Here is a 17356-nt window from a genome sequence, read left to right as displayed (position 1 = left end):
CTTTGGGGAGTGACTATGGAGAAGTGAGTCATCATTAAATTAAGTTTCAGAAACACAAGGACAACTTGATAGATCATAAGAACATAAGAAATAGGAGCAGAAGTAGGCCATATAGCCCTTCAAGCCTGCTCTGCCATTCAATAAGATCATGGCTGAACTTTTCAACAACCGAATCAAAAATTCAATTTGAATATATGAAGTCTACTTTTTAATAAAATTTCTGAAAATAATATTACCTCTGGTCATTTTCAGGGATGGATCAGCTTCAGCAACCTACTACTTTGAGGAGAAAACTAAAACGGTCAATGATGTAGGAGAAGCTGCCTCATCCACCATCTCAACACTTCCTTTAGATCAGTTGCAGATGAAATGGCTTTACTATAAACCACTTAAAGGGAGAGAACAAGAATTCCTATTACGGAATGTCCAGGTAAGGCCATGTGAAATTGTTCTTGCTTACTGGAGTAAATGACTTCTGTTGTGGAGACAGTGGCTGGGACTTTGTCAAAAATGTGCCATTCCTGACATCGCAACTAGAATAATGCTCCACTTCTGTTTTCTCTCTTTCTGCCACTTCCCACGCGATTATAAGTGCCAGAGGCATGCATGCAAAACACGTTGGATTTAGAAGTAGAGGAAGCTTTTTATTGGCGAAACCTGCCATCAGCTGACAATGCCAAATATCCATGAATGAATTTTTTTTTAAAATGCTACATCTACTGGCAGCCCATTAAAGGTCAAACAGCTCTGCACCACAGCCACAAATTTACTGCCCAACTACACTGACGTTAACGTAAGACTTGAGAGCACAAAGGTGCCATGGGTGTTTTTCAAAATTAAATTGCACTTGTAAGTATTTCACGTTACATTGGTTCCACTTTATTCAGTGTGCAGCATCATTATTTGTCGAGACGAGCTTAGTCAGAGAGCTAAGTGTTCTAGTATGCCACATGGTTGCCACACATTGATGATTATAGGGGAATTAGGGATATTTCCTTTATTGTGGAAGAAATAATGTTGTGTTCTTTGTTCACTCTTTAAGAGATATTCATATTAATGTCCATTGTCCACTCTGTGGGATTTGGCTGCACTTGCAGGGTCAGCTGGCCCTCTTTATTGTAAAGGACATTGTCCCAGAGCACTCTCAGCAGGGGTAATTCAAATGTTGTAGGTCAACTCAATGCCCTGTAAGGACTCTGCCAGCCAACACCCTGAGATAGATGTACATTTGGACAGTGCTGATGCCGGCCTTCAGGCCCTTCATTTTCTTACCTTGACTGACTATCTCCACCTCACCCAGGATGCTAGGCCCTTCTCACTTCAGTCCTCCACGCTGCCAACCCCACCTTCTGTCTTCCTCTGGATCCCTCTTCCACTCCTGTATGTCCCTGATCCCACTGCAGAAATGCATCTCTCCGTCCCCCCGCCACATCACCACTGACTCATCCTTGCCGCTCCCAAGCCTCCATGCAAGGGTCCATTCTCCTGCTCCCCTCCCTTGTGTCATAGAGTTAAACAAGGAAAAATACTGACCTTACGCACAACTGTACAAAGCCCACTGGCTTTAAATGATTGTGAACCGAATGTCACAAGATTCTCATCCACCACTGACTTTACCTTGCGGGTAGGCCATAATTTTACAAAGTTCAATGCTAATGAGTATACACAGCATACAAATATGAACCTGCCACAGGCTGGAGCAGTGCTTGACACACCACAAACAAGCCGCTGATTTTATCTCTGCGGGTCAAGTCGCAGTCAGAAAATTGAATTTTCGCATCCCACCTAATTAAGTCACGCCTCAAATTTCCCACTTTTGTGGGCTCCATAAAATCCACCCCCCACCCCCCCTTGCCGCCCCCGCCCCAGTAAACACATAATAACATGGACACCCAAGGCACTACAACTTATTATCTTAAAATAAAGAGGTTACCACCTTATGGACACTTGAATCTCAGACTTTTGAAACATTGTTTTTCATTCAGATCTATTGCCACCCCTTAAAATCTGTTCTGTTTGCATTCTGCCCTTTGAGAGATAAAACTTAGCCCAGGGATAACAATTAACCTTAATTGTGGTAATCCATATACTGGGACTTATGAAACTTTCCACCTTGCTTTAAGTCTATCAGATGGTGGAAAACAACACATGCCAAACCAGAGCAACACAAACTGAAATAACTAATTTGATTTATTTTCATGTAAATAATATACACAAACATTCACTCCCTCCACCACCACCACACAGTGGCAGCAGTGTGTACCATACACTGCAGAAACACACCAAGGCTCCTTAGACAGCACCTTCCAAACCCACGACCACTACTATCTAGAAGGACAAGGGTAGCAGTTGCATGGGAACGCCACCACCTAGAAATTCCCCTCCAAGTCACACACCACCCTGACTTGGAACTATATCACTGTTCCTTCACTGTCGCTGGGTCAAAATCCTTGAACTCCCTCCCTAGCAGCACTTTGGGTGTACCTACACCACCTGGACTGCAGTGGTTCAAGAAGGCAGCTCACCACCACCTTCTCAAGGGCAATTAGGGATGGGCAATAAATGCTGGCCTAGTCGGTGACGCCCACATCCCATGAATTAAAAATATATATATATCATAAGCTAGTATCTAAAAACGCACACATTCTAGAATATCCAGCAGACTCGCTGCTATTCTGGGAATTGAAGGCTTTGCATACACCAAATCTTCTGCCAAAGCAAGGTATCTGTCTGTAGTTGCAGATGTGTGGACACAGAGCACATCTGGTGCAGTCGTTCGAACTCAAGCTATGACTGCCTCTCGTTAATAGTTTTAATCAATTCATTTTAACTTTTAATTATTTAGTGACTAATACCATTCAAGTAGGTTAATCACTGCACAAAGTCTAGGCAGGGTTTTCTATATGTGGAAAGGTATTACTTGATAATCTTTAGTTTTCTGAAACCATTTTAAAGTAGCTAATGTTCTCATTAATTAGTTTGTTGTTTGTAATTTGCAGGTTCATCAGAGAGCAGAAGAGTGCATCAGGACCTTGAATCTGCTCACTGATATAAACATGGGAAAGCCGGTCCACAATATATTTCCACTAAAATTTGATTTCACTAAAATGAAGGTATGAACATGTTTTAACATGGATTAATAACACTGAGAACACATAGTCAAATCCAATTTGAATATTTGGAATTATTTTTTTCAGACTGCAAACAAAAGAGACAAATTTTACTGCAGTCCCATGTCCTTTGTAGAGAAAGAAACCTGCTGGTCTCAGCCAGTCTGCACTGTAGGCGGCCTGTCCTATGTACTAACAAGTTGCACATTCTCACCACGCCAAGTAAAGTTTTTCCTGAGTTCCTTATTGGATTTATTACTGACTATCTTATTTACAGCTCCTAGTTTCATGGAAACATCTTCGCTACATCTACTTTATCAAACCACCTTCGTAACTTTCAGGACCTCTATCAGGTCATCATCCAATCTGCTGTTTTCTTTAGAAAAGAGGTGCAGCCTGTTCAGTCTTTCTTGATAGCTGTGCCCTCTCAGTTTTCTTTAGTGCTTCTATATCCTTTTTGTGATATATCAAGGAAACCAGGAATGACAAATAGCGTCCGGCCTTACCAGCGATATCCAGATCAGATGATTTTTATAGGTTCTGCTTTTGGTGAATATATTATATGCATGAGGGAGCATAGACATGCATTTCCTCTTGGCCAGAACATTATATGCGTTCTGTGGTTGCGGTTTTTGAAAGTACTTGACACAAGGCAGCTTAAAACTATTCCACTGAAGATTTTCTGTGTTTTTCTTTGAAACTTGCCAACAAAGTCCTATAAACTGTCAGACCAAACAATTGTACTGCAACCACCCCTCCATTAAAAATAGACAAGGGTCTGTGCCTGTCTTTGATTTCCTCCTCCCTGTCGTTTTTGCATTTGTCATTCTATTGTCTTCACTGGCATTTCATTTTTTTTGTACACATTCTCTTGTGCCCCCTTTCTTAATTTGCTAATTCTGTGAGCTCTCTTTCACACATCTCATATGTTGGACAGAATTTTACGGTCCCTCGTTAGGTGGGACCAGTCCCATAAAATTCCCTGGGTGGCCTTCCCACCATCCTCCCCATCTACCCCCCTCCCCCCGGCTCATCGAGGCCAAGGGTCAACCTTGCCCCAGTGCTACTTCCTGCCCAACCTCGATTTTGAGGTTGGTGGGAGGAGTTCAGGGGCGAGGGGGAAGCCCAGCAGGTTACCCTGCTTTGGGCCTCAGGCAGGAAGGGGCGGATGCCTCCCTCAAGAGCCACCCTTTCCACATGAGGCCTGGCGCACCCACACCCCCTGCCCCCAAGGTCCACCCCCTTGCAGGTGGTCACAATCCCCCCTCCCCCCATCTTTCTAGGCTCTTCATCAAGACCCCCACCGCCCTCTCCTCACTTCCTATGCATCTCCCCTCCCCTCTGCCATGAGACCACCCCCCCCACGCTAACTTGGTCCTGAACTCAGGGGCTTAGAATCTGGGGATTTTTTGTAGTCCCAGTCCAGGCCATTGCTGCCAGTGCCGTTGCTGGGGCGACAGAACTGCCAGCCAATCTGATTGGCCATCAGCTCTGTTGAGGGGCGGAAGTCCCGCCTCTAACAAGTGAACACTCCTGGGAGCGTTAAATGGCTATGGGGCTGCTGTGATGAGTGAGGGTACAATCCCTGCTGACTTATCAGGTGGCAGATGGGAAATGCTGCCAACTGAAAGATCCTGCCTGCTGTCTCTACCTTCCCTGGTGTGTGACTGTTCTGTTGGAAAGGGTGCAGAGCCATTTTGAGACTCCAGTCTCATTTAAATGGAACTGGTGAACAACTGGTGCAAAATGGCATCCCAGTTCAGCTTTCCGCTCTCAGGTCTGCACAAAGTCAGTTAGCACCTGTGCTGAGCCAGTCTGGGGGAGGCAAGTGAAGGGGGCTGTGCCTGCTCCAGTAGTAGCCCATTGTATTTTTGTGGAGCCAAGTGAAACACCCCTGCTCCATCTGGCTTCACAAATGTTAAGCATTGGAAGCATTTTGGGGCCACCGATGGAGCGAACAGCAGTGATTCCTCTAAGGGCTGCTGTTTAGGCTGCTCAATGCTAGGATATGTAGTCAAAGCAGGTGCAGTGCAAGCTCTTCCAATTTGTCCCTAAAAATCGTAATCAAGGTCCAAACTATATAAATGAGTCACCAGTTTGCAAAATCAAGAGATCTACTGTCTGAAACAGGTGGATGCTCCAGCTGCCTAAAGAAAGATCCCTTCAAAATGGCAGCTTTGGTTTTAACAAACCTGTTTTGAGACCATTACCACTGGTGTTGGCCAGAAATCAACTTGTGCACATCTACTCTGTCATTCCAGTACACCTACTCCCTTCCCCTGTATGTACCCAGATACATTTTCTTCTTCCCATGTCTACACACGGTCTTGTTCTGTAGCCTAAGCACACTCCTATAACTGCCTGTACACGTCTCTCTCATGCACCTGTGTACTGTCTTGCACCTCACTTTTTTGTGCATTCACTTTCCCTCTTTGTACTTGCTATCCCTCCATTTGCACCACCTTTATTTATCCTACGACCATTCTCTCATGTCATGCTCATTCAAGCATGCAAAGTGACACCACCCCCTCCCCGCACCCCCTCCCCGCACCCCCCACCTCCTGCCGTTCTGTATCCACCCTCTCTCAAACTCAGTCTTTCACATTTTCAAACTACTTTTGTAAACAGAAAAAGCATTCAAGAACCAGCATTAAACAGGAAAGTATTGAAAGTTTCTCATATAAGACATACAGTGATTATCAGTAGACCGCTGAATGACGTGTTTTCATATTCATCAAGCCTAGCAATGGTTTACTTTACAATTCATAGGTGTGTCACAACTTGTATGTTTAATTATAAATAAATTGGGATTCGTGCAAACCATCTATTCTGGCAAGCAGCACTCCCATAAGTTTTCAAAACAATCAAGCAGTGAGTCATGTTGGCAATAAAGCAGAAATTGCACATGTTTTCTAAATAGCTGTATTTACAATGAATGTAATTTAGTACTGTAACATTGGCTACATGTCCAGAGGTTAGCTGAACAGCAACTATGAAAAAGAGGTGGCATAAAGAAAGTACTTTTTGTTCAAAGTACTCCCTTGTGTTATAATTAGCAAAAGATGCAAACATCTTGACTGAATTCTCTGGGCTGCTTAAAGATTTGTCAGGTTTCAGAGTTCTTCTATGCTAGCTCACTCTTGTAATGACACTGAGGGAGAGTGATGCCACGGTTTCATTGAAAACAATCCAGGCCATGACCTTGAGCTGGCTGGAAAACCAGTTTCTAGTTGGATGTTGTGTAACTCGGGTGAAAAACACTTGAGCTACCAATTAAACGGCTGGGGATATATCTTAAAGGAAATGTACTGACCATAGATTAGAAGCAATAGATTCAAAATAACATGCTTCAAAACAATGCTATTGCATATTTTAAAATAGTAACATGATATTGTTCGAGCTTTAATAAACCACTTGTTTTGTAGGACTCTCTCGACCTGCAGAAAGTAACTATTATGGGCCACTCATTTGGTGCAGCCACAGTTATTGATTCACTCAGCAAAGACCATCGGTTTCGGTAAGTTACAATCTGGTACAATATACCGTGAAATTTATTGGTAGAAAATGTCTTAAGTATTCCATGGGGTCATGGCTATCCTACTATATTCTGTCTGCTAATAGATAATTGAGACTTCAATCAATGCGCTTTAAGCTATATTTCATTATTTCTAGTTCAAATAAAATAACATTGCCAAATGTCAAGTGTAAAATTTCATTATAGACTTGTAAAATTGGTTGAAGTTTGCAAATGGAGAATATCGTTTGTGTGACACAAGTATCTCTAAGCAAAGCTGACCATAACTCACACGAAAAAGCAAAATACTGCAGATTCTGGCAATCGGCAATAAAAACAGAAACAGAAAATGCTAGAAATACTCAATTGGTCAGGCTGCATCTGTGGAGGGAGTAACAGAGTTAATGTTTCGGGTTCCAGCATTTTCTGTTTTTATTTTAAGTAACTCATGAGCTTGTGTGTGTGGGACATAATCTATTCAAATGGCATTAATGCTTAAAAATTACAAACTTTCTTAATCTGGTTTCCCACAAGTGGCAATGTTCATTCCATCATGTTACTTGCATAAAATATTTATACCACTCAAATGCTTTTTTAAAGAAGTGTAATTTTTAAGTTTTTGTGGCCAAACTGCATTCATATGAGACAAAACAGAAAATGCTGGAAAAACTCAGCAGGTCCAGCAGCATCTGTGGAGAGAGAAACAGAGTTAACGTTTCGAGTCCGTATGAGAAGTAGAAATGTGATGAAATTTATACTGTTTAAGGCGGGTGGAGCAGGAGAAACTAGAGAGAAGGCCAGCGATAGGTGGGGGCAAAGGAGAGATTGAAAAAGATGTCATGAATAAAAGGACAAAGGGAGTGTTAATGGTAGTGAACGGGCTAAAAAAGGTGCTGATAGTGGCAAAGGTAAGAAAGCAGAATGTGATAATAAAAGTAAGCACTCTGAAAAGAACAATATGAAGAATTAATAGCTGGCCCTTGTGGGGTGTGGTGGGGGAGGAGTGGTGGTGGGAAAAATGGATCTAAGATGGGATAAAAAGGGTATAAAACAATAAATAAATGAATAAAAATAAAAATGAATAAGAAATTAAAAATAAGTAGTTAAAAAAATAAAAATGAACATTGAAAAAAGAGATTTAAAAAAGGGGGTGAAGATGGAGGTGAGAGTTCTGAAGTTGTTGAACTCAATGTTAAGTCCGGAAGGCTGTAAAGAGCCTAATCAGAAGATGAGGTGCTGTTCCTCCAGTCTGTGTCATTCATTCGTTCATTTATTCACTGTTTTATCACTTTTTATCACCCTCCGTTTTATCCCATTTTTGATCCTTTTTTTTGCACCACTGCCCATTCCCCCCCCACCACGCCCCCACAAGAGCCAGCTATTACTTGTTCATGTTCTTTTCAGAGTGCTTACCCTTGTTCTGCTATTATCACATTCTGCTTTCTTACCTTTGTCACTATCAGCACCTTTTTTAGCCCTTACACTACCATTAACACCCACTTTGTCCTTTTGTTCATGACACCTTTGTCAATCTTTCTTTTGCTCGCACCTATCGCTGGCCTTCTATCCAGTTACACTTGCTCCACCACCCCCCCACCACCCCCACCCCCCCACCCCCTTAAATGGTATAAATTCCATCATAGAGTCATAGAGGTCTACCACACATAAAAAGGCTTTGCGGCCCATCGAGTCTGCACCAGTCAAACAGGTACCTAACTATTCTAACCCCATTTTCTAGCACAAGGCACATAGCCTCGTATGCCATGGCATCGCAAGTGCACATCCAAATACTTCTTAAATGTTATGAGGGTTTCTGCCTCTACCACCCTTTCAGGCAATGAGTTCCAGATTCCCACCACCCTCTGGCTGAAAATAGTCTTCCTCACATCCCCTCTAAACCTCCTGCCCCTTCCCTTAAATCTATGCCCCGTGGTTATTGATCCCTCCACCAAGGAGAAAAGTTCCTTCCTGTCTACCCTATCTATGCCCCTCTTAATTTTATACGCCTCAATCATGTCCCCCCTCAATCTTCTCTGCTCCAGGGAAAATAACCCCAGGCTATCCAATCTCTCCTCATAACTAAAACTCTCCAGCCCAGGCAACATCCTGGTAAATCTCCTCTGCACTCTCTCTAGTACAATCACATCCTTCCTATAATGCGGATTCCAGAACTGCACGCAATACTCTAGCTGTGGCTTAACCAGCATTTTATACAGTTCCAGCATAACCTCCCTGCTCTTATATTCCATGCCTCGGCTAATAAAGGCAAGAATCCCATATGCCTTCTTAATCACCTTATCTACCTGTCCCACAACCTTAAGGAACTGGTGGACATACACACCAAGGTCCCTCTGATCCTCAGTACTTCCCAAGATCCTGCCATTCATCGTGTATTCCCGTGTCCTGTTTATCCTGCCCAAGTGCATCACCTCACACTTATACGGATTAAATTCCATTTGCCACTGATCAGCCTATCTGACCAGTCCGTCTACATCCTACTGTAATCTAAGGCTATTCCTCCTCACGATTTACCACCCCACCAATTTTCGGGTCATCCGCGAACTTACTGATTGACCCTCCTACATTCAAGTTTAAATCGTTTATATATACCACAAACAGCAAGGGACCCAACACCGATCCCTGTGGAGTCCTACTGGACAAGTGGGTCATCCAGTCACAGAAACACCACTCGACCATCACCCTCTGCTTCCTGCCACTCAGCCAATTCTGGATCCAATTTGCCAAATTGCCTTGGATTCCATGAGCTCTTACCTTCGTTATCAGTCTCCCATGTGGGACCTTACCAAAAGCCTTGCTGAAGTCCAAGTCGACTACGTCAAATGCATTGCCCTCATCTACATGCCTGGTCCCCTCTTCCAAAAATTCAATCAAATTGGTCAGACATGACCTCTCCTTAACAAAACCATGCTGACTGTCCTTGATTAATCCCTGCCTCTCCAAGTGTAGATTAATTCTGTCCCTCAGAATTGCTTCCAATAGTTTTCCCACCACTGAGTTTAGACTGACTGGCCTGTAGTTCCCTGATTTAACCCTTCCTCCCTTCTTGAATAACAGTACCACATTGACTGTCCTCCAGTCCTCTGGCACCTCTCCTGTGGCCAGAGAGTTATTGAAAATATTGCTATCTCCTCCCTTCCTCACCCAACAGCCTGAGATACATTTCATCCTGGAAATGGGCCTGGAAACTTATCTACTTTTTAGCCTGCCAGACCACTTAGAACCTCCTCCCTTTCTATGCTAATTTCTTTAATTATATCACAGTCCTTCTGCCTGATTTACATACCCACATCGTCCCTCTCACTTGTGAACACTGACACAAAGTATTCATTTAGAACCCTACCTACATCTTCCGGCTCCATACACAAATTACCACTATGGTCCTTAATAGACCCTACTCTTTCCCTAGTTATCCTCTTACTCTTAATGTACTTGTAAAATAACGTTGGATTTTTCCTTTATTTCACCTGCCAATGATTTTTCATGCCCCTTTTTTTCTCTCCTAATTTCCTTTTTAAGTTTCTTTCCCTCTACACATTCTATACTCCTCCAGGGCGTCCGCTGTTTTGAGCCCTCGGTATCTGCCATAAGCCTCCCTTTTTTCTCTTTATCTAATCCTGTATATCCCTTGACATCCAAGGTTCCCTGGATTTGTTGGTCCCACCCTTTATCATTACTGGAATATGTTGGCCCTGTACTCTCTCTATTTCCTTCTTGAATGAGTCACACTGCTCTGACTAAAAGCTACCTAAAAGTAGTTGCTCCCAGTCCACTCTGGCCAAATCATATCTGATCTTATTAAAATCGGCCTTCCCCCCCCATTTAGAACTCTGATTTCTGGCCGATCCGTGTTCTTTTCCATAACAGCCTTGAATCTAACGGAGTTATGATCACTATCTGCAAAATGTTCCCCCACTGATACCCCTACCGCTTGCCCGGCTTCATTCCCTAAAATTAAGTCCAGGACCGCCCCCTCTGTTGTAGGACCTTCTACGTACTGGCTTAAAAAGCTCTCCTGGATGCATTTTAAGAATTACACTCCCTCTAAACCTATCAAACTATGATTACCCCAGTTAATGTTGGGAAAGTTGAAATCCCCCACTATTACTACCCTATTATTTTTACACTTCTCTGAAGTTTGCATACATATCTGCTCTTCTATTTCTCTCTGACTGTTTGGGGGCCTATAGCACACTCCCAGCAATGTGATTGCTTCTTTGTTGTTTTTAAGTTCTACCCATATGGCTTCATTTGAGGAGCCTTCTAAGATGTCATCCCTCCTTACTGCTGTAATTGATGCCTTGATCAATATTGCGATACCCCCCCCTCTTTTATCTCCTTCCCTGTCTCGCCTGAAGGCCCTATATTCTGGAATATTGAGCTGCCAATCCTGCCCCTCTATCAACCATGTCTCTGTGACAGCAATGCATCATACTTGCATGTGTTAATTTGTGCCCTCAACTCATCTGCCTTATTTGCCAGACTCCTTGCATTAAAATAAATACCATCCAACCTTGCCAAACTCCCTTGTGCCTTAACTGGCCTATAATTTCTATGTCTTCCAGACTCACTTGCTCTCTCTTCTAATTTTGGTTGTGCATCTCCCCCTGCTGGACCTCCTCTCAGGATCCCATCCCCCTGCCAATTTAGTTTAATCCCTCCCCAACAGCACTAGCAAACCTCCCCACAAGGATGTTGGTCCCATTCCGGTACAAGTGCAACCCGTCCATCTTGTACAGGTCCCACCAACCCCAGAAACAGTCCCAATGTCCCAGAAATCTAAAACCTTCCCTCCTGCACCATCTCTGCAGCCACGCATTCATCTGGACTAACCTCCTATTTCTATACTGACTAGCGTGTGGCACTGGAAGTAATCCAGAGATCACTACCTTTTGAGGTCCTGTTTTTTAACCTGCTTCCTAACTCGCTAAATTCTGCTTGCAGGACCTCATCCCTCTTTCTACCTATGTCGTTGGTACCAATATGTACCACAATCTCTGTCTGTTTACCCTCCCTCTTTAGAATACCCTGCAGCCGTTCAGTGACATCCTTGACCCTGGCACCAGGGAGGCAACATACCATCCTGGAGTAATGTCTACGGCTGCAGAAATGCCTGTCCGTTCCCCTTACTATCAAGTCTCCTACCACTATTGCTCTTCCCCTCTTTTTCCTCCTGCCCTGTGCAGCTGAGCCACGCAGTGCCATGAGCGTGGCTGCATTCCCCAGAGGAACCGTCACTCTCACTGTTTTCCAACACAGAAAAATGGTTCTCAAGCGAGATGCACCCTGGGGATTTCCTGACTACCTACCTGATGCCTTTCTTCTGACTGATGGTCGCCCATTCCCTCTCTGTCTGCACTTCCATAAGCTGTGGGGTGACCACATTTAAAACGTGCTATCCACGAAACTCTCAGCTTCGCGGATGCACCTCAGTGCCCCCAGTCGCCGCTCAAGCTCCAAAACTCGGAGCTCAAGTAGCTGCAGCTGGTGGCACTTCCTGCACACGTGGTCGGTCAGAGCGCAAGGAGTGTCTAGGAGTTCCCACATGTTGCAGGTGGTACATAACACGGGATTAAGCTGCCCTACCCTGCCTCTAGTTGAAAAAAAACCCTTACTTTAAGTGAAATACAGTAAAAAAATGTTAAATTATTTATGTACTTTAAATAAAAACTAGAACTCTTACCTTTCCTTAGCTTAATCTATTTTGAACAGGAGAAAAAAACTGGAGAAAAACACTTTCCTACTACTCACCAATTAGCTCTCACCTTTGTGCTGACGTAATTTTTTGAAGCTTCCCCGCACTCGCGCTGGTTCTGATCTCTCTGCCACTCTCTCGCGCTGTCTTGTGATGTCACTCTTGTTATTTTCAACAAGAACTGACTGCAGGACACTCTTCCCAGACTGCATCACCGTGATGCTGACTGCAGGACACTCTTCCCAGACTGCTTCCCCGCGATGCAAACTGCAGGACACTCTTCCTAGACTGCATCACCGCGATGCTGACTGCAGGACATTCTTCCCAGATCACATTTCTACTTCTCTTTAGCTCTGAAGGGTTATACAGACTCGAAACATTAACTCTGACTTTCTCTCCTCAGATGCTGTCAGACCCGCTGAGTTTTTCCAGCGTTTTCTGTGTTTGTTTCAGATTTCCAGCACCTGCAGTATTTTGCTTTTCTTTCTGAACATGAGATATACCTTTTGAAGAAATTATCATTTCATTATTTAAGAAAAAAAAATCTAGCTTCTACTTTTGATATACAGGGCTGGATTTTACAGGCCCCTGCCGGTTGTGCTTTCGGCAGTGGCGGGCGAGGGGATGGCATGTAAAATATGAGAAGTGGCAAGCCCACAACCTTCTTGCCCACCCCGAGTTGTCCCCCATAGGACAGGGGTGGGAGTGTGCTGAAATCGGCAGCCTGACCACCATATGTAAACAATTAAGGGTCGATTGAGCTTGTTAATATGCCAATTCACCCCAGTATTAAGCTGCCCACACCATAACACGATTGGCATGGGCAGGCAGGCAGGAGTGGGAAGCCTGTTCTTTCAAAAAAAGTTTTTAAAAAGGAGGGAAGGAAGGGGAAATACTATGTTCTGGTGGCGGGGTGCCCTTTGCGCATTGGAGGCAACACCTGAAGATAATACCTTCCCTTACCACCTCCTCGCCTGCGCTGCGAATGCTCACACTCCCACACCCCTTTCCCTCCCTCCCTCCCTAAGGTGCCTGATCCCTCTCTGCCCAATACCCCTGAATTACCTGAGTCTAGGATGGATTGGGGGCCTTCATCCTGGGTCTGCTTACAGTCCCAGCAGCAGCCACTACAGAGCTCTGGCACTGCTGGAACTGCAAGAGCTGCTGGCTAATCAGGGTCCCATACTTACACTGTGGGAGGCAACAATCAGGTATTATTGCTGAGAGACGGACCTTTCCTTCTTTGATTGGTTTCTGACTGACTTGTCGGGGTGGGTGAGCAGCATGCCCCCTCTGTCCCAGGCAGTCTTCTCAAGCAATATGTAGATACTGCATAATTGAGAAACTTACAAAAAACCAAATATTGCAAATGTTGGACATGTTAAATAAAAACACACAACGCTGGAAACACTTAGCAGTCAGGAAACATCTACAGTGAAAAGAAGGTAGGGTAATATTTCAGGCCAATGACTGTCCATCAGAAACTTTCCCAATTCTTCATGCCATATGGAAATTGTTTCACAGTGCACAATGCAGGATGATCAATTTGTGGTTTAAGTATCCATTCCTGCAACCATCTGTGAGAAGGAGATGACTCTAGTGAAATTAAATGAGAACTGTGGTCACAACCTACCTTCAAAGGGATTATTCTTGGCTATCTATAAATTGTCCACAAGAAGGTCTTTCTAAACATGTTTGAATATAATTGCAACTAGCAGGCTGTACTTTGGTTAAGCCTGTTTTGCTGGAGAGATTCTCCCTCTTTCTAAACTAAACTTATTTGGAAACATTTTAGATCAATGTGGGTTGGGGGGTCTTTGAGTCCCCTTCCCAAGCTCACTCGATCTTGTTTGCCTTGAAATTGAACTAATTTTTATCAATGGTTACTGGAGAGAATGACATAAATTTTCTACCCAATACATCACCTAAGCCTAGAGGAGTTATGTCAGTACAGAAATATTTAATAAGTTAGTGAATACTTCCAGGAAAATATGTTCATTTAATTTTTCAATTGTTTTATTCCTAAACCCATTAATACTTTTTCAGAATTCTAACTGCTTTCTTGTTTTTAATATGCTAGTTAATCTCCCACAGTACATGTATTTAGATCAAGCAGGGTTAAGAGAGTGGATGAAGACTGGACTCAGGTCAGGGAGCAATGGAAAACTGGAGAGGGTAAAACATGGAGGATTTTGTAAACAGACAGGTTTGCAAACCTTTGGGAACACCATGTTTGAACATGCTGGCACAGAAATACCTTGAGAACACAAAAAAAAATGATTCTAAACAAGAGCAAAGTTTCAAGAAAGGGAATTTGGAAATGGATCTAAAAGAATCAAGTTAGCAAGGAAGATAAACTTGTGTAAATGGGGAGAGAAGACAGAAAGCTCAGCTGAGCTTACTTATGTGGGCATAGGCAAGAGACTGTTAAAGAGACATCTGGTGGCAAGTGTCTGGAAATTCAGGATAATTCAGTAAGACGGCTAAACATGGCTTTTCAAGCTAATATCACCATGACACATTTGTAATCAAAACCAGCCATTAATAGCACCACCTCAAGGCATGTTTCATAGAATATTGAAATATTGGTTCTTCAAAAATGCATAGGAGTCAATGCAAATGGTGCAATCTAGTCAACATTTTTAATAATGTTGCCTGGGATGAAACATTTAAGTTATGAAGAGAGGTTGGATAGACTTGGGTTGTTTTTATTGGAGCAGAGAAGACTGAGGGGCGACCTGATCGAGGTGTACAAGATTGAGGGGCATGGACAGGGTGGATAGGGAGCAGCTGTTCCCCTTAGTTGAAGGGTCAGTCACAAGGGGACATAAGTTCAAGGTGAGGGGCAGGAGGTTTAGGGGGGATGCGAGGAAAAACCTTTTTACCCAGAGGGTGGTGACGGTCTGGAATGCGCTGCCTGGGAGGGTGGTGGAGGTGGGTTGCCTTACATCCTTTAAAAAGTACCTGTATGAGCACTTGGCACGTCATAACATTCAAGGCTATGGGCCAAGCGCTGGTTAATGGGATTAGGTAGGTAGGTCAGATGTTTCTCATGTGTCATTGCAGACTCCATGGGCCGAAGGGCCTCTTCTGCACTGTGTGATTCTGTGAATAATAAATAAATATTGGAACTTTTAGTGAAATGCTTAAAATCCTGAATAAGACTCATCCTTCCAGGGTTTCTCTGCACTTCTGTATAACTTTTAACCAGTTTTAACAAACTTCTGTTCCTGAGCTTCTAGCTCTGCTTTTTTCCCCTGTAAGTACTTTGTGCTATTACCCATTATCTGCTTATCCTGTTGTACAATTGTGCAGTATGATTATAGGAAAGAGAGCATTTGAGAGAGGAGAGTAATGTTGGAATGTGCAGTGTTCAGTGAATCTTCAGAAGGGTCAGTGCTTTGTCTCATGTTTGTCATCCACATAAATTACCTGGGCAGCAAAGTAAACTGCAATTTGGTCACACTCCTGACAGCAAAATAATAAGGCAGCAGGAGAGATAAGATGCAGCAGCAGATTTTCAAGAAGATTAAATCAGTTATGCGCTGTTTAACTGCATAAATGAAACACTGTTGAATGTTAAAACAATTTCTGACATAAATTTACAATGAATTAAATTGAATAAATTAATATAAAGGCTTAGAAAGGCACCTGTGAGTATTAAGACATGCCACTTTCAATGTCTAGTTAATGGCGTGAACTAATATATAAAAATACTAACATTTTGGGATTTATAGTCAGAACAGGAAAATACAAATAATGTAAGGAAGTTATGGTAAAATAATGACACTACATTAATTGGACCACAATTAGAAACTGGGTTCAGTTTTAGTCACTGTAAAAATTTTTAAAAGATTGTAACTAGAAATTGCCATTGACCAGCATTATTCTGGTTTAAGTAAAATTTGGTTGCATCACCTACATACCAGACCTGTTAACAAAAGAGGAGAAACACTTGTCATTTTAATCACTAGCGAGCTGCAATTAATGGGAAGTTAACCATTTGAAATAACACAAGTAAGAGCAATATCACATTAGAACTGGAAGCCAGTTTTAGAGGCTTAGAGCTGCAAGTCCTTTTTCAGGGAGGCTGGGGAGGAGGCACACAATGTATTCCTGTACTAACTACCCCCGATGTCTTGCAAAACAGAAGATGAACTGGAAAGAAAAGGAAAATATCAGGCAATCATCATCATTCCAAATCAGAACTGATGAAAGGTCACAGACCAGAGACATTGGCCCGGATTTTCACGGAATCCAACTGACTCTAGAAGCCTTTTAAAATGGCAGGTGGGACCCAATTCCGGGATTCATGTCCCCATCCCCAGAGTTAAATGTGTGAGTAGAAAGCAGGTGTTTGGCCATCTGGTTCTGTTGATATAGTTGCCAGATAACCAAGCATGCATAATGAATCCAAGAGCTAAGACACTAGAATGGACCTGTTCAGCAGGGGTCTGTTTATAATGACTGAAATAGGCATGGAAGATGCAAGTGGGTTTGGAAGGATATATGAGGGGGTATGGGTATGGATAGAACTAGGGCAATGAGTGAGGGCTAGAGGTCCTAACAGCATTTAATGCAACTGGGCTAAAGACCTGAAGAACCATGTGGGACTTCTAACCAGCCTACCCCAACTCTTGGATGCCTCTGGACTGCTTCTGGGTTGGCAGGCCTGACTTGATCCCGCTCCCGACTTCTCCCTGGAGCGAAAATAGTGTATACGGGGTCCATTTATATGGAGACAGGGCTGCTAAGTCGGGTAATTTAAAGCTTCCCGCCTCATTAGCAAAGATTTGGCCTATTAACTCTGTTTCAGCACAGATGCCACCAGACCTGCTGAGTATTTGCAGCATTGTGTTTTTAAGTTGCATAGCCTTACCTTAAGCCATACCCTTAGTCTCCCTGGTGTCATCCTTCCACTCTTCATTTCTCTTCAGCCACAGATGACACAAATGACTGCATTAAAGGGAAGGCGTTCTGAAAGCTTTTGAGGAAGTAAATGTTGACCTGCATTATTTC

At 43.2% G+C, this 17356-nt stretch overlaps 1 protein-coding gene across 3 annotated transcripts in view; it reads left to right on the top strand.

Moving 5' to 3' along the window:
- The window catches only part of pla2g7 (phospholipase A2, group VII (platelet-activating factor acetylhydrolase, plasma)), a 112233-nt gene that overhangs the window by 76763 nt on the left and 18114 nt on the right, over positions 1–17356 (top strand). For all 3 annotated transcript variants that reach the window (XM_078541567.1, XM_078541564.1, XM_078541565.1), the window contains exons 6-8: positions 253–430; positions 3000–3113; positions 6536–6627. In XM_078541567.1, coding sequence (XP_078397693.1) covers positions 253–430; positions 3000–3113; positions 6536–6627 — 384 coding nt within the window. The remainder of the gene's footprint in view (positions 1–252; positions 431–2999; positions 3114–6535; positions 6628–17356) is intronic.

The sequence above is a fragment of the Cetorhinus maximus genome, chromosome 5, assembly GCF_964194155.1.
Source record: "Cetorhinus maximus chromosome 5, sCetMax3.hap1.1, whole genome shotgun sequence".
Classification (NCBI taxonomy): domain Eukaryota; kingdom Metazoa; phylum Chordata; class Chondrichthyes; order Lamniformes; family Cetorhinidae; genus Cetorhinus; species Cetorhinus maximus.
Note: the sequence above shows the minus strand (reverse complement) of the source record. Positions and strands in the feature narration are given on the sequence as shown.